The 25,888-nt window shown below is 36.3% G+C and overlaps 1 protein-coding gene across 4 annotated transcripts; it reads left to right on the plus strand.

Annotated features, from left to right (window-relative positions):
* The first annotated feature begins 3,628 nt into the window (after positions 1-3,628).
* On the plus strand, positions 3,629-25,123 carry Npc2b (Niemann-Pick type C-2b). 4 transcript variants are annotated; one of them, XM_067761898.1, is made up of 4 exons: positions 3,644-3,756; positions 7,544-7,619; positions 24,409-24,534; positions 24,616-25,123. In XM_067761898.1, exons 3-4 carry the CDS (start codon positions 24,450-24,452, stop codon positions 25,008-25,010), a joined length of 480 nt encoding a protein of 159 aa, XP_067617999.1. In that variant the 5' UTR covers positions 3,644-3,756; positions 7,544-7,619; positions 24,409-24,449; the 3' UTR covers positions 25,011-25,123. The 4 variants fall into 4 exon arrangements, with proteins under 4 accessions (XP_067617998.1, XP_067617999.1, XP_067618001.1 ...); XM_067761897.1 differs by lacking the exon at positions 7,544-7,619 and having other exon boundaries at positions 3,629-3,756; XM_067761900.1 differs by lacking the exons at positions 3,644-3,756; positions 7,544-7,619 and adding an exon at positions 21,844-21,918.
* The last annotated feature ends 765 nt before the right edge of the window (positions 25,124-25,888 follow it).

Genomic DNA, 25,888 nt, shown 5'->3' on the forward strand with positions numbered 1-25,888 from the left:
GATTTTTTTTTTTTTATTTAATTGAAAAAAAAACTTTAAAAAATTTTTTGTATTTTTTCCGAAAAGTACATTTAAAACCAAATTAAAAAAAAAAAAGATCCTAAGCGGTCAATTTTTGAAAAAGTTATAGCATTTTGAAAACAAAAACGGTGTTTTTTTAAAAATTCATAATTTGTTTGAGTTGGATGAAAAAATTTGAAAAAATTCTGAAAAACGTCTTTCGTAAGCTAGAAAAAGAAGAAAAACTTTCAGGCAATTCTAAAGGGGCCGGGTTCAAAATTGGTCGAAATGGGATGGAATACCCCATATATTGTGTCTGAAAAAATCGTATATACTATAGTTATACCTTATACGAACCGATTGTTCAGATAAGGAGCTTTTCGTAATTTCATACATAATATGTAAAAAATAGATGTGTATTTTGTGTAAAAATACAAAGTTTCACGTTTCTTGTGGTCTGTATGCTTTAGCTATGACCATGAATCACTTATCTAAACAATATATCGTCGGTGTTGAGAAAAACGCGTAAGACACTGTTAAAAAAAAGATTTAATTTTGTATTTTTCAACCACTATTGCAAGGTGTACTTATGTAAACTCCTAAGTAACGTTAATTGAAGAAATGATTTTTAAATCTTTTTCCAAAAAAATGCACATTTGTTGATTTGGCTTTGCAAAATTTGACATATATAATATTTCATTTAAACAAAAATGGCACATTCCTTTCATTGGCATTGGACCGACGATATATTGTTTAGATAAGTGATTCATGGTCATAGCTATCTCACACAGACCACAAGAAACGTGAAACTTTGTATTTCCACACAAAATACCCATCTTTTTATTTATTTTATATTTATCTTAAAAATCGTTTAGGTATGTATATCTTGTTCACTATATATTTCGTATCTTATAGAGCCGATTATTCGAACATTACGAGTGGGATAAGATTATTGCTCAGATCCACTCATGAAAGGTATGAAGTCTTCGGCACAGCCGAATAGAGTTCTATCCTTACTTGTTGGCTTAGGTATTGCCGTCTGAGGGGGTGAATGTGGACAAAATCTTATATTTGACTTATAGAGGCCTTAAGCTACATACATATGTACTTAAATATTATATTAATTATGTTACTACACATACCATATACATAAGAACCATTATTTTTGAAAGAGGCACACGTCCACGGAAAAAAAATTTTTTTTTCTAGTCCTAATTTTAGTATATACAGTAATCGTACTTACCAAAATGAGTGTTGGGAAAATTTCAAAAAAAAAAAAAAGTAGACTTAAGCCACAATCAAAAATAACGGCTTATAGGTATATGTCATCAATTAAGATATGTAGTAAAATGTTGTGCTGAAACTTAACGAACTTTCAGCAGATCCCCATATTTTGTTATCTTGTAATATTGGTCAGTGGTAAACAGCTTTGAACTTACAATACTGCGTTTTAATTCAACTGCAGCGGTTGAGATTTATTTTGTAATACATATGTATTTGCACATTAGGGCAGAGCTTTAAATTTTTTTGCAATTCACTTTGCTTAGTTTTCTTTTCGGTTTTCTTATATTATAGCACTCGCACTTACACTCATACTCTCACCCCTAACCACCACACCACTACCATCCCCGCGCCCAGTATCAATTTCACTCCCTCATATATAGAATCACTACACTAAATTTTTGATATCTGCATCAAATAGTTGCCGTGATATAGGAAATCTATGGTTCTTGGCAAGCGCGTGACAACGCAAGAGCGTCGAAGAGCTGCAAGATGAAGGAGTCAGCCTTAAGCTTAAGGTAAAAGGCAATAGTAATGAATGAGTCATAGATTGTTATAAATGTGAAGTGATAAGTTTAATTAAACACATGTGAATGCTCACTTGGTAAAGCTCACGCCTGTAATCCAAAGCACATCGACTCGAAACCTGCCCACCCACCGCAAATTGCAACTAACCTGGCTTAAGCATGGCTTTAGAAAACTTCATAGCACAACCACCGCGCTAAATGCCATTAACACCCAGATAAATTGCGGTTTAAATCAAAACCCCCACCATAGAACATAACTCGTTGCGGTAGACCTATCAAAAGCTTTTGATACGGTCAACCATGGCATGCTACTGCAAGACCTTCCCCCAAGTCTTAAAAAGTGGACCGCAAATTATCTGGGTGGCCGGCAGGCATCGGTACAATTTAGAAACGCAACATCAAAACCAAGAAGAATTAAACAAGGGGTGCACAGGGTGGTGTCCTATCTCCACTTTTGTTTAACTTCTACATATCAAAGCTACCTTCGCCACCAGACACCAACTATCGTTTCCTACGCCGATGACTGCACAATAATGGCTACAGGTCCAGGCCCACAAATCGATGAGCTTTGCAACAAAATAACCGGCTACCTCCCCGATCAATTTTTCACCTCGCGAAACCTTATTTACAACATGGGCGTCCCAAATGTCGACCATTTTGAACATCCACGTCAACATCACTACGCTACCGACTGTCTTACACCCCAAAATCTTGGGTGTGACGTCCGATCAGGATCTAAATTTTAGTGAGAATACAGCCGCAATTGTACCGAAAATCCAGAGCCGTAATAAAATCCTCAAATCTCTTGCTGGCAGTACTTGGGGAAAAGATAAAGAAACGCTCATTACCAATTACAAAGCAATTGGCCAGTTGATTGCATGCTACGCGTCCCCGATATGGTCGCCAAGCCTAAAGATTACTCACTGAAAGAAGCTACAGGCCTGCCAAAATACTGCCCTCAGAACCGCCACGGGTTGTCTTCTTATGTCCCCAGAACACCCTCTACATAATGAGGCGAGAAGACTCCCCATCAGTTAGAGAAATGAAATGCTAACCAAACAGCTCCTGTTGAATACCCAGAAACCTGGGCACCCCAACAGACATCTGATTTATGAGTCAACACCGTCCAGGGGCTTAAGGAGTAATCTCCGTAAGCATTATGAGGAAATACGGCACCTGAGAACACATCCCTACGAAGCCAAAAAACACAAGCAAGTCCCCAGTGAACTCCGCAAACAAGCGTCGGACCTCTATGTCGGGAATTGCCCGGCGAATCCTGTACTCAAAGAACAGTACCCCAAATCTGCAGAAGAGGAAGGCACACTCCCTAGGGAAATGCGAGTCACTTTAGCTCAACTTCGATCTGGATACTGTAACAGGTTAAACTTTTACCTATCCAGATTCAACCCCGACATACAAAATGTATGCCCTGCTTGCAATGTGTCCATACATGACACCATCTCTTCAATTGTAATGTGGAACCAACGCCTCTAACACCCCTCTCATTATGGTTCCCCCTGTTGAAACAGCAAGTTTCCTTGGACTCCCATTAGAGGATATTCATGACAATTTGTGATCGGTCACACCTATTGGATGGGGCGAAGCACTGCTACAACAACAACAACAACACCAGGAATATAGAACGTTAGCGCCGGGGGCTCGGTAATACGATAGTCGAAGGTTAAAACGTTCCTCCTAATGTAAAAAATATTAAAACTTACATATGCGACCCACACTAATGCAAATGTTCATTTGAATTATAATTTACATATGTGGTTCTTGAAAACATCAAAGCTTCAAGTCGTACTTTGCCAATGAATCGCCACTTGCTCGCACCAAAGCTGGGCAGTGTTCATTTTGTGGCTTCAGTCTAGTTCGGCCACTCCAATCGATCAGTATCAAAGAAGTTCGGCGCTATCATTTCAAAAATAACAAACATTAAAAATAGGTACGAAAAGTCAAGGTTGCGCATTTTATTTCAATTTAGTTTCAAACATTAAGCTTGAGTAAAAATTTTAAATATTAGTGCCTAATAATGAAACAAGTAAATAATTCTATCATTCGCAAATAAAATATGGGAAAGGTTTCTTGCTTTATAAGTAAATAAATAATGTTTTGAATATAAATGAATATACTCGTCGATTTTTTTCAGTCCCACCCCTGGAGACGGTAGCACCTAAGCTAAAAATGTCACATATGAATTTGGTTCCTTCAGGAAACGGTTATTAGATGTCGCACAGTGATTAAAATTCAGATTTTAACATATTGAATCTCCATAGAGAAAAGTGCGGCATCCTTCAACCGTCTCCAATCGGTACCGAAAGTTAGGTGTGATATTTTTGACCTACGTAGGTATGAGATTGGAAAAAATTATTAACTTGTTTTATATGGACTACCCTAATGTATATAAACTATATGTAAATAGGCGATCAATAATTAAATCTGATTAATTTTAATCATATATTTTTTATTTATAAACAGATTTTACATATAAAATTGTTGTAATTATTATATTTTTGTTAGCTTTATTTTTGTGTTTTCTTTATGTTTTTTAAGTCATCCGGTCGTTGACAAAAGCTCTAAAAAAGAGAATCTGAAAGACTCACGTGTGTGCATTAATTAAGTGGTTCCGGCCTTTTTATACTTCCTACAATCGCTCGTGCTGACTCTATTTTACGTGTTATATACATATGTATCACATTAAGAGTATGTACATTAGACCGTATAAGAAAAGTTAGTTCGGCATACACCAGCATTATGAAATATTCGTCGAAGCAAGTATCGAGGCAAAATTTCAGAACAGTGATATAAAAATAACGATTGTAAAGTCAATTGCCCTTATGACCACTTCAAATGGCCATAAGGTCGAGTCCTGCTAGAGTCTTGAAACATGGAACACACTTTAGAAAACTCGTCTGAATTTGGCCATGGTTGCTGTCGAGTTTTAAGCAAGTTTCCATTTCGCTACAAACTCAAAATCTCACACATAGTTCATGTCACCGAGGCGATGCAATACAAATAGAAAAATAATCCGCTAGGTGGCGAGCGGATAAAAATTATTTGAAAAATTTTACGGGATTTGGAACATTGAGATTGTTCTTTAAGTAATTATCTGTGAGATAAAAATTTGAAATCTAAAACGTGGTTCCAACGTTAATGGAACAAATGTCACAAAAATTCCGCTAGGTAGCTAATGCATCGACAAACATCCCAGTGATGGATCAAAGTGCAGCGGAAAATGTGTCCTTAAACATGAACATAATTTTAATGAATTCCGATTTTGTGATGTTAGCTGTAAACAGCTTATCAGAATGCAAAAAAAAACAAAGGGGACCTTGACCCATTGGTAGTTCCCTTGTTGGGCGCCATTTTAATCTCCTACCTTATGTTTTGAAGGAGCAAATGTTTAGCGGTGCAGTCTATTACGAAAGCTTACTTACCTACTTAATTGGCGCTTAACCGTCTAAACGGTTATGGCCGTCCAACAAGGCGCGCCAGTCGCTCCTTCGCTCTGCCAACCGGCGCCAATTGGTCACACTAAGGGAGTTTAAATCGTTTTCCCCCTGGTCCTTCCAACGGAGTGGGGGCCGCCCTCTACCTCTGATTCCATAGGCGGGTTCCGATAGAAATTACGAAAGCAGCTGTAAAAAAAACAACAACTCCCGAGAGACCATGCCAACTTTTCATAAGTTTGAGAAAATCAATTTTTATAATATTACAAAAATGAAAAAAAGATATGTCTTAGATTATAATAAGTAAAGATCTTTCTTTACAAATACAATGCATTTGATATCTTAATCTTCAATTGAATACAAAAAGGAAAATATTAAGACACAAATTTTGCAAGTATAACGCATTAGAATTTTCTCTTTCATAACGGCGTGACACGGCCTACTTTTCCTAAATTATAGTCTGCCGTTATTTTACCCATTAACTGACTTATTATGAATATTTCATAAAAATCTATCTATCTGCTTGCCAGTAAGCCCGAGGGTTATCGTATGAGTAATCTGGTATTACTCCCTTGCGGGAACTTTACTCTATATACTTCTGTAATTCTGTTTTAGTTAATGACGGTTTATACCTCCCAATCGAGAAATGTAAGAAGTTTTATAAAGTCTCTCGTAAACGTTATATAAGTTGAACTGGCTGATCCGCGAGGACCTGGTATGTACTGAATGAGTCCATAGTGTTACCAGATGTTTAATCAACGACTTAACTGAAAACCCCTATCAGAAACCAGGATCCTTATTATACTCAGCGTGCTTTGCACACAGAGTACATTAACTATGATTGGATAACGGCTGGTTGTACAGGTATAAAGGAATCGAGATAGATATAGACTTCTATATATCAAAATCATCAGCATCGTCAAAAAAAATTTGATTGAGCCATGTCCGTCCGTCCGCCTGTCCGTTAACACGATAACTTGTGTAAATATTGAGATATCTTCGCCAAATTTGGTACACGAGCTTATCTGGGATAGATTGGTATTGAAAATGAGCGATTTCGGATGATAACCACGCCCACTTTTCATATACATATATAACATTTTGAGAAACACAAAAAACCTGATTATTTAGTAAATAATACACCTAGAATGTTGAAATTTGACGTGTGGACTGATATTGAGACCCTTGATAGAAATTTGAATTTTTTTTTTAAATGTGCGTGGCACCGCCCACTTGTGATAAAATCAATTTTACAAATATTATTAGTCATAAATCAAAAATTGTTAAATCTATCGTAACAAAATTCGGCAGAGAGGTTTCCTTTACTATAAGGAATGCTTTGAAGAAAAATTAACGAAATCGGTTAAGGACCACGCCCACTTTTATATAAAAGATTTTTAAAAGTGTCGTGGACGAATAAAATAAGCTATATCTTAGCGAAAAAGAGCTTTGTGTCAATGGTCTTTCATTTCCCAAGTGGATATATAACAATAAATTGGAAAAACTTCAAATTTAAAAAATCGGCGTGGCACCGCCCCTTTTATGACTAAGCTATTTTCTATTATTCGGGAGCCATAACTCGACGAAAAATTAACGGATCGTAATGAAATTGTGTACACATATTTTCCTTATAGCAGAAACGCGACAACTTAGGTATAAAACAAATTTAAAAGGGTCGTAGGCTAGAATAATAAGCTATAACTTAGCAAAAAATAGTTCTGAATCAATGATATTTCACTTATCAAGTTTTATTGTAAGAGGAAATGGGGAGACATTTTTTTTAAATGGGCGGTGCCACGAGTTATGTAGAAAAGTAATTTATCTGAAAAGAAATGTACAATTGAAGCTCACGCTGAGTATATAATCTTCGGATACAACCGAACTTAGACACCTTTACTTGTTTTAAAATAACTACGTTCTCCTGGCAAATACTAGAAGCTTTCTTGGACCTATGCTACTTTCTGCTTCTAGATCTGGTAGTTGTGCCTCTCCTAATAGCTGTAGTCTTAGCCTTGGGAGCATAGGTCACGAGCACAAAACGTGCTCCATTTCGCCCGTCTCCTCTTCTAACCCACACTTCCTATATCTACTATCACTGACAAGGCTTAATTTAATAGCATGTGACGTCAGAAGGCAGTGTCCAGTCAAAATACCCGTGGTGAGCCTAAAGTCTACTTAGAAAAACTTTTTTCTAATTGAAAAAATAATACTGTCACACCTCGGTGGCCGCCAGATGTGCGATTAATTTATATAACTCAACACCTTAGCTTATTCTTTTTGCAGGTAAAATGGCTGTCCAAGGTTTCATTATCATTTGCTAAAAGCTTTAACTTTGAAATTTGTAACAAATCAAACAATGGTGAGAACAATACAAAATAATATAAATATTTGTTTTAAGTTATAATATTTATTAATATTAGCACAAATAAAATTTAACACGCTTATGAACCGAAGCTCGGAAAGTTAGTGAATCAGAAATCGATAAAGGGAAATGCAAATAACTTAAGAGTTGTATTACTTTTATCAACAAACAAGCAAGATCTGTAAACATATGAATATATAAAAAAATGTATGCTTATACCAGGGAGGAGATTTAGGCAGAGCTTCTCTTCGAACGTCATCTGTAAGCTGATAAATTTTCACTCCTAAACTTGGCACAGCAAAAATACTTTCGTAGTGGCCGGCATGAAGATAACCCGCAGCGAATCGCACTAGTTATTCCCTTTACTGGCTTTTTGAGCGCGTTCTGAACTGGTTAAATGGCAGGCGGTTTTGAGGGTGTCGCAGCCCTTGATTGATTAATTTAAATACACAAAGCTCAGACTTAGGCACTGTTTGTACAAGCGTGGATGTCAATTGTTTTTCTCTGCATCCGACTGACATGTAGTTCGGAGGCCCACCTTGTAGGCCAATTAATGTAAAAGCGAACTTCCACTCATACTTCGGACGCTCTTTCCTGGTTAAATAGGTTAGATGTGATTCTTAGTGAGAATGGTCGGCCTCTGTTAAAATCATTCAACGTTTGACAAGGCGCTTTTGCGCTGATGGAACTTCGGATAAAAAAGGATTAGTCTAGGAAGAATTTATTTACTTATGATATCTTCACATGGATTGAACTTAACTCTTTTGCTTGAGCATGTCATATAAAGAGGCTCATTTCACCAGTTTACTGGTCATGTCGGACTGATTCTCTTTTAACATTCATGGGTCTATCAGGCAGGTCTCTTTCTACCATTTCTGGAAAACTTTATTACAGATATTACATTTAAGAATTAATCAGAAAAGCAATTCGGCTTAATACGGATAACTACTGATATCCAAAAACAAAAAAGGGCGAAAATCAGCGCGATATGAAGCTTAATAGCTTCACAGCTTCCGCCAGCCAATCGTCTATCTTACTTACCCGAGAAGAATCGTTTTACATATATAAAAGTATCGAACGCCTGTTTAGTAGGCGAGACTCTAACGACCCCAAGTTTCTTATAGAACTAAGGGTAGGACCAGAATGGCCTAGAAGGTACAATGTGGTCATTTTAATCATTTCCGAGATGGTCAGGCTAGTATCTTAATGGTGCTTGTTACCGGAGTATACCAGATCTATATCCAGCAAAGGAGCATCGATAACAATCCCCAAAACCCTCCGGGAGTGTCTTTGTCGGTACACAACAACAACAAGAAAGAACTTTCTTTGTGATATATGTTTACTTTCGAATTTTTTTCTGCTTTCTCAGTGATTAGTATCTATTTTCAGATGTTTGCTCACTGAGTGTGATTTATTGCCTAAGTTTTTTTTAAACTGTTATTTGGCGACGTAAATACGTTTTGGGAATGGTGAAACTATGTCTGCTTTGTTAGAATTAACATAATGTAAACTTAAAACGATGCTACTTTTAGGGTCTGCAAATAATTGTTATTCTTCAAAATTTAAACCAGAAAACTCATACTAAGTCCCGATAATATCTTTTTGGCGTCATCCAGGTCCATTTTTTCGAATCATTTTGCGTTTTTTATTGCTATAATATAGGGATCATTTCGGGAGGATATAGGTACTAGTTCGAGATTATTTTTGGAAGGTGTTTGGGAACATTTCCGGACTATGTCGGGACTCTTGAGATCGTTAAGCGATTATCTTATGGTTATTGCGGAGTGATTTCGATATAGTTTCGGGATAATGCTAGCGATCATTGCATAAATGAGAAATCCGGATATCCGCTGTTCCGCTATCCGGATACGTAAACGGAAAATCCGGATATCCGTATGCCCGGATACTGGAATATAAAATTTGAATATCTGCATATCAGAATTGACCGAAGCAAACATCGAAAAATTATCCACAAAATAAATAAATAAATAAACATACATATATGGTACATCAATGCTTTAACTGGATATCCAAAAATACGGTTATTAACCGGATCTTCAAAAGTCTGGATATCCGGATAGTTTCACAAACGAATATTAACCGGATATCCATGCCGTCCGGATTTTATGTGTGTCAACGGATATCCGTATGGATATCCGGATATTCGAATATGCGTATAGTCCCAACCCTATTGGTGAATTATAGTCATTTTATCGATTTAATACAGGAAAGATATGGATTTCTAATCGAAAAAATATCGATTTTCTATCGAAAAGCTATTGATTTGTTCAGTGGCGTAGTACAAGAATTATTCGGGGGGAGTCACAAAATTTAAAATTCAAATTTTGTTAAGTGATGATAAGTACTTATTGTATGGGATAATGTTATTGGGAGGAAATAGTATTGTATTTATTCAGTGATCCATTTACTGAAAATGTTGTTGTAATAATTAATAGTAAAGAGCAAAATTACAAATTGATTTTCCTCTGTTTTTGAGCGAATCGGCCAATGACTTCTTCCACTGTGATATCAATATTTCTATTGATTATTAAGTATCAAGTCCATTCAGCCAATCTTCTCCGGTTGAATTACTTATCCAATTTTTCAAACGTGTAGAAAAAGCTCTTCATTAAAAAGATTTAATGCATCGATGAATGTCTTTGGGCGATCTTCTGCTCCAACCCAACGTTGTCTCCATAGTAGGACTTCATTTTTCATCATAGATACCGCTGTTCCAGTAAGTGCTGGCCACTGATCCATTATTATTTCGACAGTTTCAGAAACGTTTTCACCTACTTTTCTGACCAATTTATCGGGAATGATATTTTCAATAATGGGCAATGTGTTTTAGGTTTGATGAATCTATTAGACTCTAAAGATATGAAGTGATCGATGAAAGGGATGAATATTAATTTGCGAAAATATTATTCTGCTGAGCTGTTTTCGTAATTTTCTCTATCTTTTTTGACGACTCACAACCCTAGGAATTTCAATCTTCTCTCCGATAGGTTCAGCTAATTCTTTAGCTTCAAGAAACATTTCTTTGAATTTTTACTTGGCCTTTTCCCTCATTTCTTCCAACAAGATAGCCAGATCATCAGCGGTGAAACTGCTGCAGAAAGATCAACACTTTTCCCTTGAAGGTAAGAGGTTAATGTTTGAGCCAAAGAAAAAATTTCGTAAATAACAACCATTGCCACTATGAATCCTCCAGTCTTCAAATTGTGTGGATAACTGAAAGCATTTCTAGAACTTTCAGCGTTTCCACAGTCATGCATTTTTTCTAAACTGAAATAAATGGGAGCAAACATTGCTTTGAAGCAGATCACAGTATCTAGTCTTTCCGTCCATCTTGTTTAACACAATCGCTTCAAACGTTCTTTCTTTGTTCGATAATTCAAAGTTTCGACGGCATCCTTGAGAATAGCTTCGCGTTTTGCGGAAGGTCTGAAGAAAGAAATTATGGAAATGGAGCACGCTTCACCAACCGCTAAATTCAAGGAAGCACAAGTGTTCAAACGTACGAAAAACCAGTTTTTTGCTTGAACATCGATTTTAGGGGAGTCTAAGGAAAATCTCGTTTAAGATCTTCGAGATCTACTAAAATGGTACGACTGCCCAGGTATTTTCACTTTTGTCTCTCTTGTAACACCGTGTTATCCGTTGACAGCGGTTTTTGTCCTGTCCTTTTCCTCTATTTCCTTTCCTTCGAACCTAAATACAAATATTAATCTTATTCAAAATAATATCGATATATTTAATTTCAAAAAAATCACACATCCGCACTTAAAAATTTCTAATCAGACGGAAATAGAATTGAATGTAGAATGAATAAGTAAAAAAAAAACTGTAAGGCGCGATAGCCTCCGAAGAGATTTAAGGCCGAGCTTCTCTTCCAATTTGCGTAGTGCTCCTCTTGATTTTCCCTACAAATTGGCCGGACGAGACCTACATGTTTTATGCCGACCCCGAACGGCATCTGCAAGGCAGATGAGTTTTCACGGAGAGCTTTTCATGGCAGAAATACACTCGGAGCGCTTGCCAAACACTGCCGAGGGGCGACCCCGCTTAGAAAAATTTTCTTCTAATTGAAAAACCTTATTTCTAAAATTTTGATGTTGCTTTGCCCGGGGTGCGAACCCAGGGCATACGGTGTGGTAGGCGGAGCTCGCTACCATCATACCACGGTGGCCACCTGAATAAGTAAATTCTTATTAAATTTGTTGATGCACATGATGTGTGATTTTAAATAAAAACCCTTATCTTGCAGCTTGTTGACCCCAGATCGTGGCATTTGATATTTTCCACGAACAAACTTTCATAACTATAACATTAAATGCGTTTATGCTTATAAAAATGCTATATTTTAAATACTTTTAAATATTTATGTAACTACATACAGTATATACACACATACATATGTATCTACATATACGTATACCTTCTATATTGCATATAAATCTTTCAAAATAGCACGAGAACTCGTCATAGCAGAAGCGCAAGTAGTAGCTTAAAGCATACAAAACAGATAACCTTTAATGCCGGTTGAATAAATAATTATAATTTGTTCCCTTTTTTATTTTCATCCAGTTCATCATATTTATAATAAAACTTGTTGGGTATGAAAATTGAAAAAGCTAATCTAAATAATTCTTATAAACACACGCATGACATTTCAATTTAAAATTTTTAGGAATTTATATACTTTTTGTTTGTATATGACTATAGCAATATGTAATGGAACGACTACCCACACTGAAAGAAAAAAATTGCTAAAATCAACCGAACTACGGGTCAATTCAACCCCTATATCTGTCAGTTTTCATCTATCGCAAGCATTCAATACCATCAACTTCGCACAAATCGGTGATTCTAAATTACCCGTTTCAATCATCAAAGCAAGAAAACCAAAAAGCCGTTAGTGCCAACTATTCGTGAAGTACAATGTGTAAACAGACATGTGCACGTCTGAAAACTAATTTTTTAAATTTAACTCAAGCTAGCACAGAGGTTGAAGTTAAACCACAACAGAGGTAACTTTACCAGAAAAGTATACTTAGGTTCGCGCTTTTTGAGAAAAGCTTCATCGGTTTTTTGTAAGCAACAACACATACGATTTTGTAATCATCTTATTATCGATAACGAATATTTATCGTTGACTTATCGGTTTGTAATCAGCATGTTGCTGTCGAGTCATCGGTTTACATATTTGTCATTTATTTTATATGAAAGCTTTATAGGATTTTTACCATAACAAACCGATGAGTTGTCGTTGACAAGCCGATAACATGCCCATAAAAAACAAGTCCATCATTTTCCAAAAACAAATTTATATATTTTTAAAATATATCGATAATTTTTCGGTAAGTAATAGATAACTTTTTGATAAAAAATCTATAACCTTTCGATGATAAATCCAGAATTTTTTGCTAGCAAATGAAAAACTCATAGATCAGAAATCTACTTAAATTCATTTAATTTGGCTTAATTTAATTTTATTTTATGTAAGTAATGTAATAAATTAAGTTTAATTAATTTAATTAATTTTAATTTAATTTGAATAATTGAATTTAAATAAATTTAATTTAATTCATTTCAATTCAATTTAGTTTTATTTAATTTAACTTCGTGAAGATTCATTTTATTTTTTTTTTTTGTTATTTTATTTCATTTTATTTTGTATTATTTTATTTTGTTTTATTTTATTTTATTTTACTTTATTTGATTTAATTTAATTTTATTTTATTTTATTTTAATTTCTTCTATTTTATGTTACTTTAGGTTTAATTCTTTATTTTATTCAACTTTTTTCTAATTTATGTTACTGCAGTGTTATTTTCTATTTGATTTTATTTTCTTTTGTTTTATTTAAAATGCTATATTTTTTATATTTTATTTTAAATATTTTATTCGATTTATGTTTTTTAAGTATATGAGTTAACCGGGGATTGGCCGTATCGCTTTAAATGTATGAAAATATTTATTTCAAGCAATTTTTATACTCAGTTGAGCAGAGCTCACAGAGTATATTAAGTTTGATTGGATAACGGTTGGTTGTACATATATAAAGGAATCGAGATAGATATAGACTTCCATATATCAAAATAATCAGGATCGAAAAAAAATTTGATTGAGCCATGTCCGTCCGTCCGTCCGTCCGTTAACCCGATAACTTGAGTAAATTTTTAGGTATCTTGATGAAATTTGGTACGTAGGGTCCTGAGCACTCATCTCAGATCGCTATTTAAAATGAACGTTATCGGACTATAACCACGCCCACTTTTTCGATATCGAAAATTTCTAAAAACCGAAAAAGTGCGATAATTCATTACAAAAGACGGATAAAGCGACGAAACTTGGTAGATGAGTTGAACTTATGACGCAGAATAGAAAATTAGTAAAATTTTGGACAATGGGCGTGGCACCGCCCACTTTTAAAAGAAGGTAATTTAAAAATTTTGCAAGCTGTAATTTGGCAGTCGTTGAAGATATCACGATGAAATTTGGCAGGAACGTTACTCCTATTACTATATGTACGCTTAATAAAAATTAGCAAAATCGGAGAAGGACCACGCCCACCTTTAAAAAAAATTTTTTTAAGTAAAATTTTAACAAAAAATTTTATATCTTTACAGTATATAGGTAAATTATGTCAACGTTCAACTCCAGTAATAATATGGTGCAACAAAATACAAAAATAAAAGAAAATTTCAAAATTGGCGTGGCTCCGCCCTTTTTCATTTAATTTGTCTAGGATACTTTTAACGCCATAAGTCGAACAAAAATTAACCGATACTTTTGAAATTTGGTAGGGGCATAGATTTTATGACGTTAACTGTTTTCTGTGAAAATGGGCGAAATCGGTTGATGCCACGCCCAGTTTTTATACACAGTCGACTGTCTGTCCTTCCGATCGGCCGTTAATACGATAACTTGAGCAAAAATCGACATATCTTTAATGAACTTAGTTCACGTGCTTACTTGAACTTACTTTATCTTAGTATGAAAAATGAACTAAATCCAACAATGACCACGCCCACTTTTTCGATATCGAAAATTACGAAAAATGAAAAAAATGCCATAATTCTATACCAAATACGAAAAAAGGGATGAAACATGGTAAGGTAATTGGATTGTTTTATTGACGCGAAATATAACTTTAGAAAAACTTTATAAAATGGTTGTGACACCTACCATATTAAGTAGAAGAAAATGAAAAAGTTCTGCAGGGCGGAATAAAAAACCCTTAAAATCTTGGCAGGTATTACATATATAAATAAATTAGCGGTATCCAACAGATGATGTTCTGGGTCACCCTGGTCCACATTTTAGTCCATATCTGGAAAACGCCTTCACATATACAACTACCACCACTCCCTTTTAAAACTCTCATTAATACCTTTAATTTGATACCCGTAACGTACAAACTCATTCTAGAGTCACCCCTGGTCCACCTTTATGGCGATATCTCGAAAAGGCGTCCACCTATAGAACTAAGCCCCAAGCCCTTTTATAATACTCATTAACACCTTTCATTTGGTACCCATATCGTACAAACATATTCTAAAGCCACCCCTGGTCCACCTTTATGGCGATATCTCGAAAAGGCGAACACGTATAGAACGAAGGCCCACTCCCTATTAAAAATACTCATTAACACCTTTCATTTGATACCCATATTGCACAAACGAATTCTAGAGTCACCCCTGGCCCACCTTTATGGCGATATCTCGAAACGGCGTCCACCTATGGAACTAAGGATTACTCCCTTTTAAAATAGTCATTAACACCTTTCATTTGATACCCATATTGCACAAACGAATTCTAGAGTCACCCCTGGCCCACCTTTATGGCGATATCTCGAAACGGCGTCCACCTATGGAACTAAGGATTACTCCCTTTTAAAATACTCATTAACACCTTTCTTTTGATACCCATATTGTACAAACAAATTCTAGGGTCACCCCTGCTCCACCTTTATGGCGATATCTCGAAAATGCGACCACCTATACAACAACCACCACTCCCTTTTAAAACCCTCATTAATACCTTTAATTTGATACCCATATCGTACAAACACATTCTAGAGTCACCCCTGGTCCACCTTTATGGCGATATTTCGAAACGGCGTCCACCTATAGAACTAAGGGCCACTTCCTTTTAAAATACTCATTAACACCTTTCGTTTGATGCCCATATTGTACAAACAAATTCTAGGGTCACCCCTGGTCCACCTTTATGGCGATATCTCGAAACGGCGTCTACCTATGGAACTAAGGATTGCTCCCTTTTAAAATACTCATTAACACCTTTCTTTTGATACCCATATTGTACAAACAAATTCTAGGGTCACCCCTACTCCACCTTTATGGCGATATCTCGAAAATGCGACCACCTATACAACAACCACCACACCCTTTTAAAACCCTCATTAATACCTTTAATTTGATACCCATATCGTACAAACAAATTCTAGAGTCACCCCTGGCCCACCTTTATGGCGATATCTCGAAACGGCGTCCACCTATGGAACTAAGGATTACTCCCTTTTAAAATACTCATTAACACCTTTCATTTGATACCCATATTACACAAGCGAATTCTAGAGTCACCCCTGGCCCACCTTTATGGCGATATCTCGAAACGGCGTCCACCTATGGAACTAAGGATTTCTCCCTTTTAAAATACTCATTAACACCTTTCTTTTGATACCCATATTGTACAAACAAATTCTAGGGTCACCCCTGCTCCACCTTTATGGCGATATCTCGAAACGGCGTCCACCTATGGAACTAAGGATTACTCCCTTTTAAAATAGTCATTAACACCTTTCTTTTGATACCCATATTGTACAAACAAATTCTAGGGTCACCCCTGATCCACCTTTATGGCGATATCTCGAAAATGCGACCACCTATACAACAACCACCACACCCTTTTAAAACCCTCATTAATACCTTTAATTTGATACCCATATCGTACAAACACATTCTAGGGTCACCCCTGGTCCACCTTTATGGCGATATTTCGAAACGGCGTCCACCTATAGAACTAAGGCCCACTTCCTTTTAAAATACTCATTAACACCTTTCGTTTGATGCCCATACTGTACAAACAAATTCTAGGGTCACCCCTGGTCCACCTTTATGGCGATATCTCGAAACGGCGTCCACCTATGGAACTAAGGATTACTCCCTTTTAAAATATTCATTAACACCTTTCATTTGATACCCATATCGTACAAACGCATTCTAGAGTCACCCCTGGTCCACCTTTATGGCGATATCTCGGAAAGGCGACCACCTATACAACAACCACCACTCCCTTTTAAAACCCTCATTAATACCTTTAATTTGATACCCATATCGTACATTTCGAAACGGCATCCACCTATAGAACTAAGGCCCACTCCCTTTTAAAATACTTATTAGCACCATTCGTTTGATGCCCATATTGTACAAACAAATTCTAGGGTCACCCCTGGTCCACCTTTATGGCGATATCTCGAAACGGCGTCCACCTATGGAACTAAGGATTACTCCCTTTTAAAATACTCATTAACACCTTTCATTTGATACCCATATCGTACAAACGCATTCTAGAGTCACCCCTGGTCCACCGTTATGGTGATATCTCGGAAAGGCGACCACCTATACAACAACCACCACTCCCTTTTAAAACCCTCATTAATACCTTTAATTTGATACCCATATCGTACAAACACATTGTAGAGTCACCCCTTCTCCACATTTATGGCGAAATTTCGAAACGGCATCCACCTATAGAACTAAGGCCCACTCCCTTTTAAAATACTCATTATCACCATTCGTTTGATGCCCATATTGTACAAACAAATTCTAGGGTCCCCCCTGGTCCACCTTTGTGGCGATATCTCGAAACGGCGTCCACCTATGGAACTAAGGAATACTCCCTTTTAAAATATTCATTAACACCTTTCATTTGATACCCATATCGTACAAACGCATTCTAGAGTCAACCCTGATCCACCTTTATGGCTATATCCCTAAATGGCGTCCACCTATAGAACTATGGCCCACTCCCTCATAAAATACTCTTTAATGCCTTTCATTTGATACACATGTCATACAAACACATTCCAGGGTTTCCCTCGGTTCATTTTCCTACATGGTTATTTTCCCTTATGTTGTCACCATAGCTCTCAACTGAGTATGTAATGTTCGGTTACACCCGAACTTAACCTTCCTTGCTTGTTAATTTTATAATTTATTTAATAATTTGGGAAAAATTTAAACAACGTGAAATCAGGACGGACAAGGCGACAGCTGTTTCGATTATACCTTGCAAATCTCTTCAAAGCCTTTTCTCCCGGGAGTGGGAGTCGAACCCGCACTCATACGATAGTTGAAATGGTTATAAACGCATTCAGCTACGTTATGCCTTAGTTGTTGTAAAGTTTTTCTCAATTGCGTTTTTTCGCATATATTATCTTCCACACATCACATAATTCGTATGTAGTTATGTGTTGAAGTTACGCCTGTTTGTAAGGCGGTTTTCAGAGAAACTTGGTATTTGTTGTTGTTTTTGTTCTATTTATAGAACTACAACGAATTAACCAAATGTTGTCTACTTATATGAATTAACCGGGGATTGCCCGTATGTTTTTTAAGCTTTATTTTTTATTTTACTATATTTTATTATTTTTTATGTTATTTACTTACTTACTTAATTGGCGCTTAACCGTCTAAACGGTTATGTCCGTCCAACAAGGCGCGCCAGTCGCTCCTTCGCTCCGCCAACCGGCGCCAATTGGTCACACTAAGGGAGTTTAAATAGTTTTCCACCTGGTCCTTCCAACGGAGTGGGCGCCGCCCTCTACCTCTGCTTCCATAGGCGGGTTCCGATAGAAACACTTTCTTGGCCGGAGCATCATCTTTCATTCGCATAACATGGCCTAGCCAGCGCAGCCGCTGCGTTTTAATTCGCTGGACTATGTTATTTATGTTATTTAAGGTTATGTTTATTTAGGTTTTCCGTTTTTTTGATTTATTTATTTTTATTTTATTTATTATTTTTTTATTATATCTTTAATTGAGTTAATTTTAATTATTTTTTACTTTGTTTGCACTTTTTTATTTCATATAAATCTAAATAATGTACAAAGGTGTTACAAGCAACAAAACCCTGAAAAGAAACAAGTTTCCACTTAAACCTGAAGACTTAAACACGTGCCTTATTTTAGCAAACACTTACTTTTCCTATCAGTAATGAAAATCACGTTTTTGCTCATGTTTTCTCTGGCTCTTTATTTCTCAAAAAACAGTGTATACATCTGTTCGAGCACTTGCATGCACACAAATTGTGTATATGTTCAGAAACCTTAGTTTATATGTAGGTAACATGTTTGTCTTGAGTTGTTGTGTGATTACTCTCATACCTTCCTCCCACTTAACGCTACATTGTAGTGACTATACTTACGCTCATATTCTTTGTTAACCGATGCAGCATACTACATAATACAAAAAAAAGGTCTTTCCACTCAAAATTGTTTGACATATTTGGGGATTTTTTAAGTTGCATAATGTTTGTTGTTTTGCTAGAAGCGTTGCCATACCGTTAATGTTTACGGCGAAATATGGTTTTTCGGGATCGAAATTTCCTTCAGGATAAAAACGCAATGGTCATCTGAGACAATAATTAAAATGCTTTAGCACGATTTATGTGCATCGTTTGTGAATACAGTAAAACATGCAATTTTATTGAAAAATAGTGGATAATGACTTTGGTTAATGACCCATATCTTTATGGCAGCTTTACCCCTAGACAGAAAAAAAATACACGAAAAATCCTGTTGTTCTAGCATGGCCCATTATCATGCCTCTACAATGGATATCTATCAAGGCATGTTGAGAAAAAACGTCAAAAGTCTACAGTGTGTTTAATTTGTTACGTTTGTGGGACGCCACATCCATGTCAATGCTAAAGGGGCACAGAATGTGTATAGGTGATCCCTGGTACAATGGGCAAAATAACTCTCATAACTAGTGGCTAACCTGCAGAGCTAAAGGGAAATGTTCTCCCTAAAAAATGGTTTAACAATTCTCTGCTCAAGCTATATGCCTTGACATGACGGCATGCCGTGGCTGAATGCGTTTGTAACACCTCAACCATCGTAGGAGTGTGGGTTCAAATCCCACTACCGGAAGAAAAGGCTTTGAAAGGAAGGTATAATCGAAACAGCTGTCGCCTTGTCAGTCCTGATGTCACGTTGTTTAAAGTTTTCCTAAATTAATAAAATAAATTATGAAAGTAATTTATTGTTGTTGTAGCAGTGATGGGGTTACACTGAAATGACAGTCTTTGGTCGGGAAAAATTCCGAGTCCCTCCGGTACATAGAACCGACTGCCTTGGGAAGCGTATTTTATTCGTATCCGTTAATATGAAATGCATCAATCTGGTAACTTGTTTTTCAATCTGGTTGCTTGTTTTTGGTGAAATTGTCATTGTCCCCGCAAAAGTCAAGTGGCTAACGTCTCACTAAATGGAACTACCTCCATTTTTTGTATCATGGCATACTATATGTGTATGATATACACACTACGCCTGTATTTAAATTCTACACATATCACCCATATAGCATACCTCTTACAAAGACAGCGCTTAAACTTACATATGTCTTACTCTTTCATTCAGGATTCCCCCATACCGAGAGCAAAGGTTTTCACACATCAAAAAGTACATCTACAGCTTTGATAAAAAAAAAAAAAACAATTAAAAAACTTTTTGTTAAGATTTCGATGTTGCTTCTTCCAGGCTTTTCGTTGAGGTAGGCGTGGAACGCTACTAGAACACCACACACCAAAATAATTATTATTGTCATCCTAAATATATCAATGAGAACTGTTAAAAGTATAACAGTGGTTGCTGATATTACAGAGATCTCTCTCTTAACAGAAAATTCAGTAAGATTGATTATCTGTAATTTCAACAGAATATTGTTAACGGGGGACAAGCAGTTTTTTTTCGTTGTATGATTATTAACAAAATTTTATCCTCATGATAAAAAAATCCGTTGAATTAACCGTAATTCCATCAGTTTTACTGAATAACTGTTAATTTAAGAACAACAAAACTTTTTTGTTGATTTTACTACCCTTATTTTTTCGGTGTACTGCCAATATTCCACGCTCAAGCTTACTTGCATTGTACTCAGTGGCGTAGCAAAGGGGCGGCGGGGGCGGGCCGCACCGGGTTCACCTTTTTTGGGGTGACACCCACCCGGTCACTCAACTCTAAGAACAATGTACAAACAAAAAAAATCTCTTGCACAAAAATTTCTTTTTCTAGGATTCCCCCACTAGCTCAGCTCTATGTATAATTCGGGGATTTCTGCAAAAGAGTCTGACGCTGTCTTGAGGGATTCCCCGTCCCAAACTCGCGATCTTTGACGTCTCAGTTGCAACATTTCTCATTTGTTTGGTGAAGTGTATTGTGTTTGGTTGGCGCGAATTGTTAAATTGTCTCTTCAAGATGTAGCTTCATTGTTCGATGTCGTACAAACTAATGCTTTGCTTTTGGCGAATACTGAAGAACTGAAATTAGCTACAACTAAATTTACTGATTTTTATGATGAGGTCTCAGAAACCGAATTAGTTTTGGAGATACCAAGGCTGCGAAGACATTTAAAATCCGCTAATGTTACGGTTACTGAGTGGGTGTCTCTAGATTTTTTAAAGTTTATTGTAGAATGGGATTTTACAGAATCTCTTCCTAATCTTATGATTGCACTGAAATTGTTCGTGACGGTTTGCGTATCCGTAGCTTCATATGAGAGAAGTTTCAGTAAATTAAAATTAATACAAAACTATTTGCGGGCAACAATGACCCAATCGCGGCTTAGCAATCTTGCTATACTAGCCATCGAACACGAGGCAATACAAAATATAAATTTCGATGAAGTAATTGCTGAGTTTGCAGCTGTCAAAGCTAGAAAGAAGAAATTTTAATTTTATAACAATTCCTTTTCTGTCTTAGTTATTATTGTGTTTTGTTATTTACCTTATCATATACAATTTATTGCTTTGTACTTTCGGCGGGGTGACACCACCAACTTCCGCACCGGGTGCCACCCAAGGTAGCTACGCCACTGATTGTACTTATATGCAATATGACGTTTCGATGCGTATATCTATCTGTATAAATATTAAACTTGCCAAAGAGTAAATTTCAGTTCATATCTTTCAACAGTCAAAACAAGTTATTGGCTGTGAAGGCGAGCGCGTGTGGCTTAAGTCTTTTGTTATACTCATCATATAAGTAAATAAAATTATAATAAAAGAAGAAAAAAAAATACGAACAAATCATTCGTGTTTTGTAATTTGAAAAGAAGTTTAATAAATAAAATAAATAAAAAAAATCATATAGTTCAACTTAAAAAATAGCAAATTTAATTGCGCAACATAATTCTAACTCAGATCGATATCAGCATTGCTTAAGTAGACGACAATTTGTTACTTCACGAAATAAGTGCTCTTTGAATAATATACGGAAAAAGCTTGATAAGCTTTGATTTTTTAGATATAGTATATTCGTATCTAACTGAAAGGTATTTATACAATATCGACTTAAAACTTAAATTGGTTGCAATGCATTGCGCCCTAAGTTTTGTATATCGAAATTCAGTGAAAAAAATTTTAAGCTACAGTATTGTGCAAGAAAAACAATAAATTCATTGCAAATATATAATTTTCTGTATTTTTCATGCCGATAAATTTAAGGAAACAGTTATATAAAAATATGAGATAGTCATTGGAAGGCCAATTGTTTATAAAACATTTACTAACTTAAAGCAGTTACAAGTAAGCACAACAACAAAAATTGTGTTATTTGCCCAGTATAGAGCTGTGCAAAACTAAGCCAACTAACCATGTTTTTGAGAATTGGGCTCTCTTTGTGAGTAGTTAAGTACTTCTGCAAGCGGAATGAGTGATCGAGCTTTGAGTAGTGATCTCAGCTGTCACTCCCAATTCATGTTTTATAACGGGGAGTAACGGCTTCTTGCCACATAAGCTCCAACTCAAAGAATTCTGTTTTAAAAGTCACACGAGGATCTCAATGAAATTCACACCTATTTCTTGTGCCAAAGAAGAACATACTAGGTATAAGCCCGTTGGACCTAAATGATAATTTTTTAGCTTTGAGTATTATTTCGAGTCATTTTTGACCTAGTAAATTCGTCTATGCTGTACATTTCACTGCGGCTGAAAGTTTGTTTTGATTTTAAGCTTATTTTTATAACAAAATTGTACAGTGATATCAATTTTCTTTTTTGAAGAAGGGTCTCTCACAGGCAGAGGAACCAGTTTGTCTCATAATTCAGTTTCGCCCGAATGAAGTCTTTATACAATGCGAAGTTTGATTTATTTATTACTGTTTAGACTCGATTTTGGTAGAGACATCGTGAGAGCAAGAGTAGAGAAGAGAAAAGGTTTTTACTTAGAGACAAGGGCTTATGTATTTAAGAGACATCGTGAGAGCAAGAGTAGAGAAAAACAAAACTTTTACTTAGAGACAAGGCCTTATTTATTTTAAAAAGACGTCAGGTGGGAAACCAAATTGCGATACGAAACCGTTCTTCTGCCTCATACAGCTTGCAAAAGTACGTATAAAAAAATAAAAATATGTAAGGCGCGATAACCGCCGAAGAGATTTTAGGCAGGCAGAAATACACTCGGAGTGCTTGCCAAATAACTGCCGAGCGGCGACCACGCTTGGCCTAAAATCTCTTCGAAGGTTATCGTTGTACCCAAAGGAGTACAAACAAGACCTGTCGAACAGTACACGTAAGTATATTTATGAGAGTAGGAAAGGAACCTGTCCGACAGTGGCCATTCAGGCATAAAGGGGTACAATTGGTTTCTCCATAGGACAAGCCTAAGCAAAAGGAATCACTGCAACCTATATAAAGAGATCAAAACTGGCTATAATCATCGCATCTTTTTTTGTGAACAAAATGTGTCTTTATAGTGTAGATAAATTGAAAACCTAATGCAGGTGGGTATATAAACTAAATTCTTTAACTTTATAAAAAAAAATAAAAATTGTGTGGATGAGAACTAAAAAAGACGGTGTTTTATCTTATATTATGTTTGAGAGTAGTCAAAAACAGTTTTGGAAGCTTAAGCAAAATCTTACAACGTCTATACTAAAAAATAGAAATTAAAATGCGAGGGGATTCGCCGATAGTCCCGAAGCTTTCGCGAAATGTTAACAAAATGCTCCGAAAATAATCCCGACACATTTCAAACATATCTCCAAAGCTATCGGAAAATAAAATTCTTATTGTTGTAGCGATAAAGACACTTCCCGAAGATTTTGGGGAGTGTTATCGATGCTGATGGTCGTTTGCCGGATATAGATCCCGTACGTTCCGGTAACAAGCACTATTAAAGTACAAGCCCGACAATCTCGGGAATTAATAAGCATTGCCACATTGAACCTTCTAGGCCATCCCTCCCCCAAATCCCTAGTTCCATGGAACTTGTGGTCGCCGAAGCCTCGCCTGCTAAAAAAACAGAGGATTCACCGAGGGTAGATGACGTTGAAAATTGGGTTGGAGTAGCTATAAATTGCGCTACACAACCCCTTTTATCATTTGGGTATTTAAGTTGCCTCTTACGACAAGTATACCTGCCTGGAAACAACTCTTAAAAGGGCCCTGATGTAACCCAGTGTTAGTCCCGAAATGTTTTGCAATTATTGAGATCTTTATTTAGATTTAACCATATGCTTTTTTTATACTTTCAGATCCATAAGAATTTTAAATCTATCAAAGGAAATCCACAATAATGAAGTCCTTTTTATGCCTACTTACCATTACTTTTGCACTTTTTGCGCTGACAAATGCAACTGAAGTGAAAAAATGTTCCAAGTGTAAGTATGAATTTCGAAAATGCCTCAAACTTGATTGGTTTGTTTATGAACTACAATTTGATTACTTTTCCCTTCTTATAGCGACAGCACGCGCTTTAACACCGGACGAAGTGACCATTTCCAGTTGTCCCGAAAATAAATGCACACTTAAGCGTAAATCTGAGGCGTCCATAGAAATGAAAATTAAGCCCGAACGTGATTTCAGTGAACTCAACTCTGATATACAGGGTATTATTTTGGATGTACCGTTACCTTTCCCTGGTTACTATGGCACCAGCGCTTGCCCATATATTTATGATGCAGAGGGTAAAGAGAAAGTCGGCTGTCCATTAAAAGCTGGCGAAACTTATACTTACAAGAATACCATCAAAATTTTATCAATCTATCCAGCTGTCAGTTTGGTGATACATTGGGGCTTAGGCGATAAACAGGGTGATGCAGTTTGTTTCGAAATACCAGCAAAGATCAAAGCGTAAATAAGTACTTGTGTAATCTGAGTAGCATTCGATGAGCGTTTAGGATGTGTGATACAATTTTGGTTACTTGTGATAAAATTATAATAATTCAATGTACTTATGGTATAACGGTACTGTGGAATTGCATTTTTAATTCACAAATACCGATTTTAATGGCATTGAACTTTTATTTAAACAAAAGTAATACTTTTATAGTGACTTGTAGAAGTTGTTATGTATGTCTTACAATATTGGATAGGCGGACCATAGATGGGGCAGTTGCCAGAGGTGACGCTTTTGAAAACAATTTATGGCAAGTTAGATTAAACTGGCTGGTCCAGAAATTCTTCGCTAGATTGAATGTGTCCATAGTATTACGTACATATTACCATACGTTTATTCGACGACGAAAATCACAAACCCAATCAACAACCAGGGTTTTTGATTTCAAATAGCCCTCTCCACTGGCCAACTACATATGACGAAGTGAGAATGGCAATGTCTCGGCTAAAAAATCACAAGGCGCCAGGTAGTGACGGAATATCCGCGTAGCTGGGAAAACACGAATGCGAAGAGTTGGTAAAGAGCATGCATCCACCTCTGTCCAAAGTATGGTCGGAGGAGCGCATCCCTCCAGATTAGAACTTAATTGCACCCTACCACCATCCGCAAGAAAGGCTATCCCGCAAACCGCGCCAACTTATTTGGAATCAGCCCGTTTAATATCGCGTTTAAGGTTCTATCTAGCGTACTATATAGCGTACTGTGCGTAAGACTGAAGCCCATAGTCAACAGACTTATTGCACCCTTTCAGTGCGTATTCAGACATGCTAAATTTACTATCGACCAGATCATCATGATGGGCCAGATGCTGGACAAGACTTACGATAAGATAATCG

The sequence above is a fragment of the Eurosta solidaginis genome, chromosome 1 (genome assembly GCF_040869045.1).
Source record: "Eurosta solidaginis isolate ZX-2024a chromosome 1, ASM4086904v1, whole genome shotgun sequence".
Classification (NCBI taxonomy): Eukaryota; Metazoa; Arthropoda; class Insecta; order Diptera; family Tephritidae; genus Eurosta; species Eurosta solidaginis.

What these genes read in the sequence shown, in the direction of transcription:
- Npc2b (XM_067761897.1), top strand. Translation starts at nt 24,450, where the DNA reads ATGAAGTCCTTTTTATGCCTACTTACCATTACTTTTGCACTTTTTGCG. An exon ending in AGTGAAAAAATGTTCCAAGT is followed by an intron (nt 24,535 to 24,615) that starts GTAAGTATGAAT and finishes CCCTTCTTATAG; the next exon opens with CGACAGCACGCGCTTTAACA.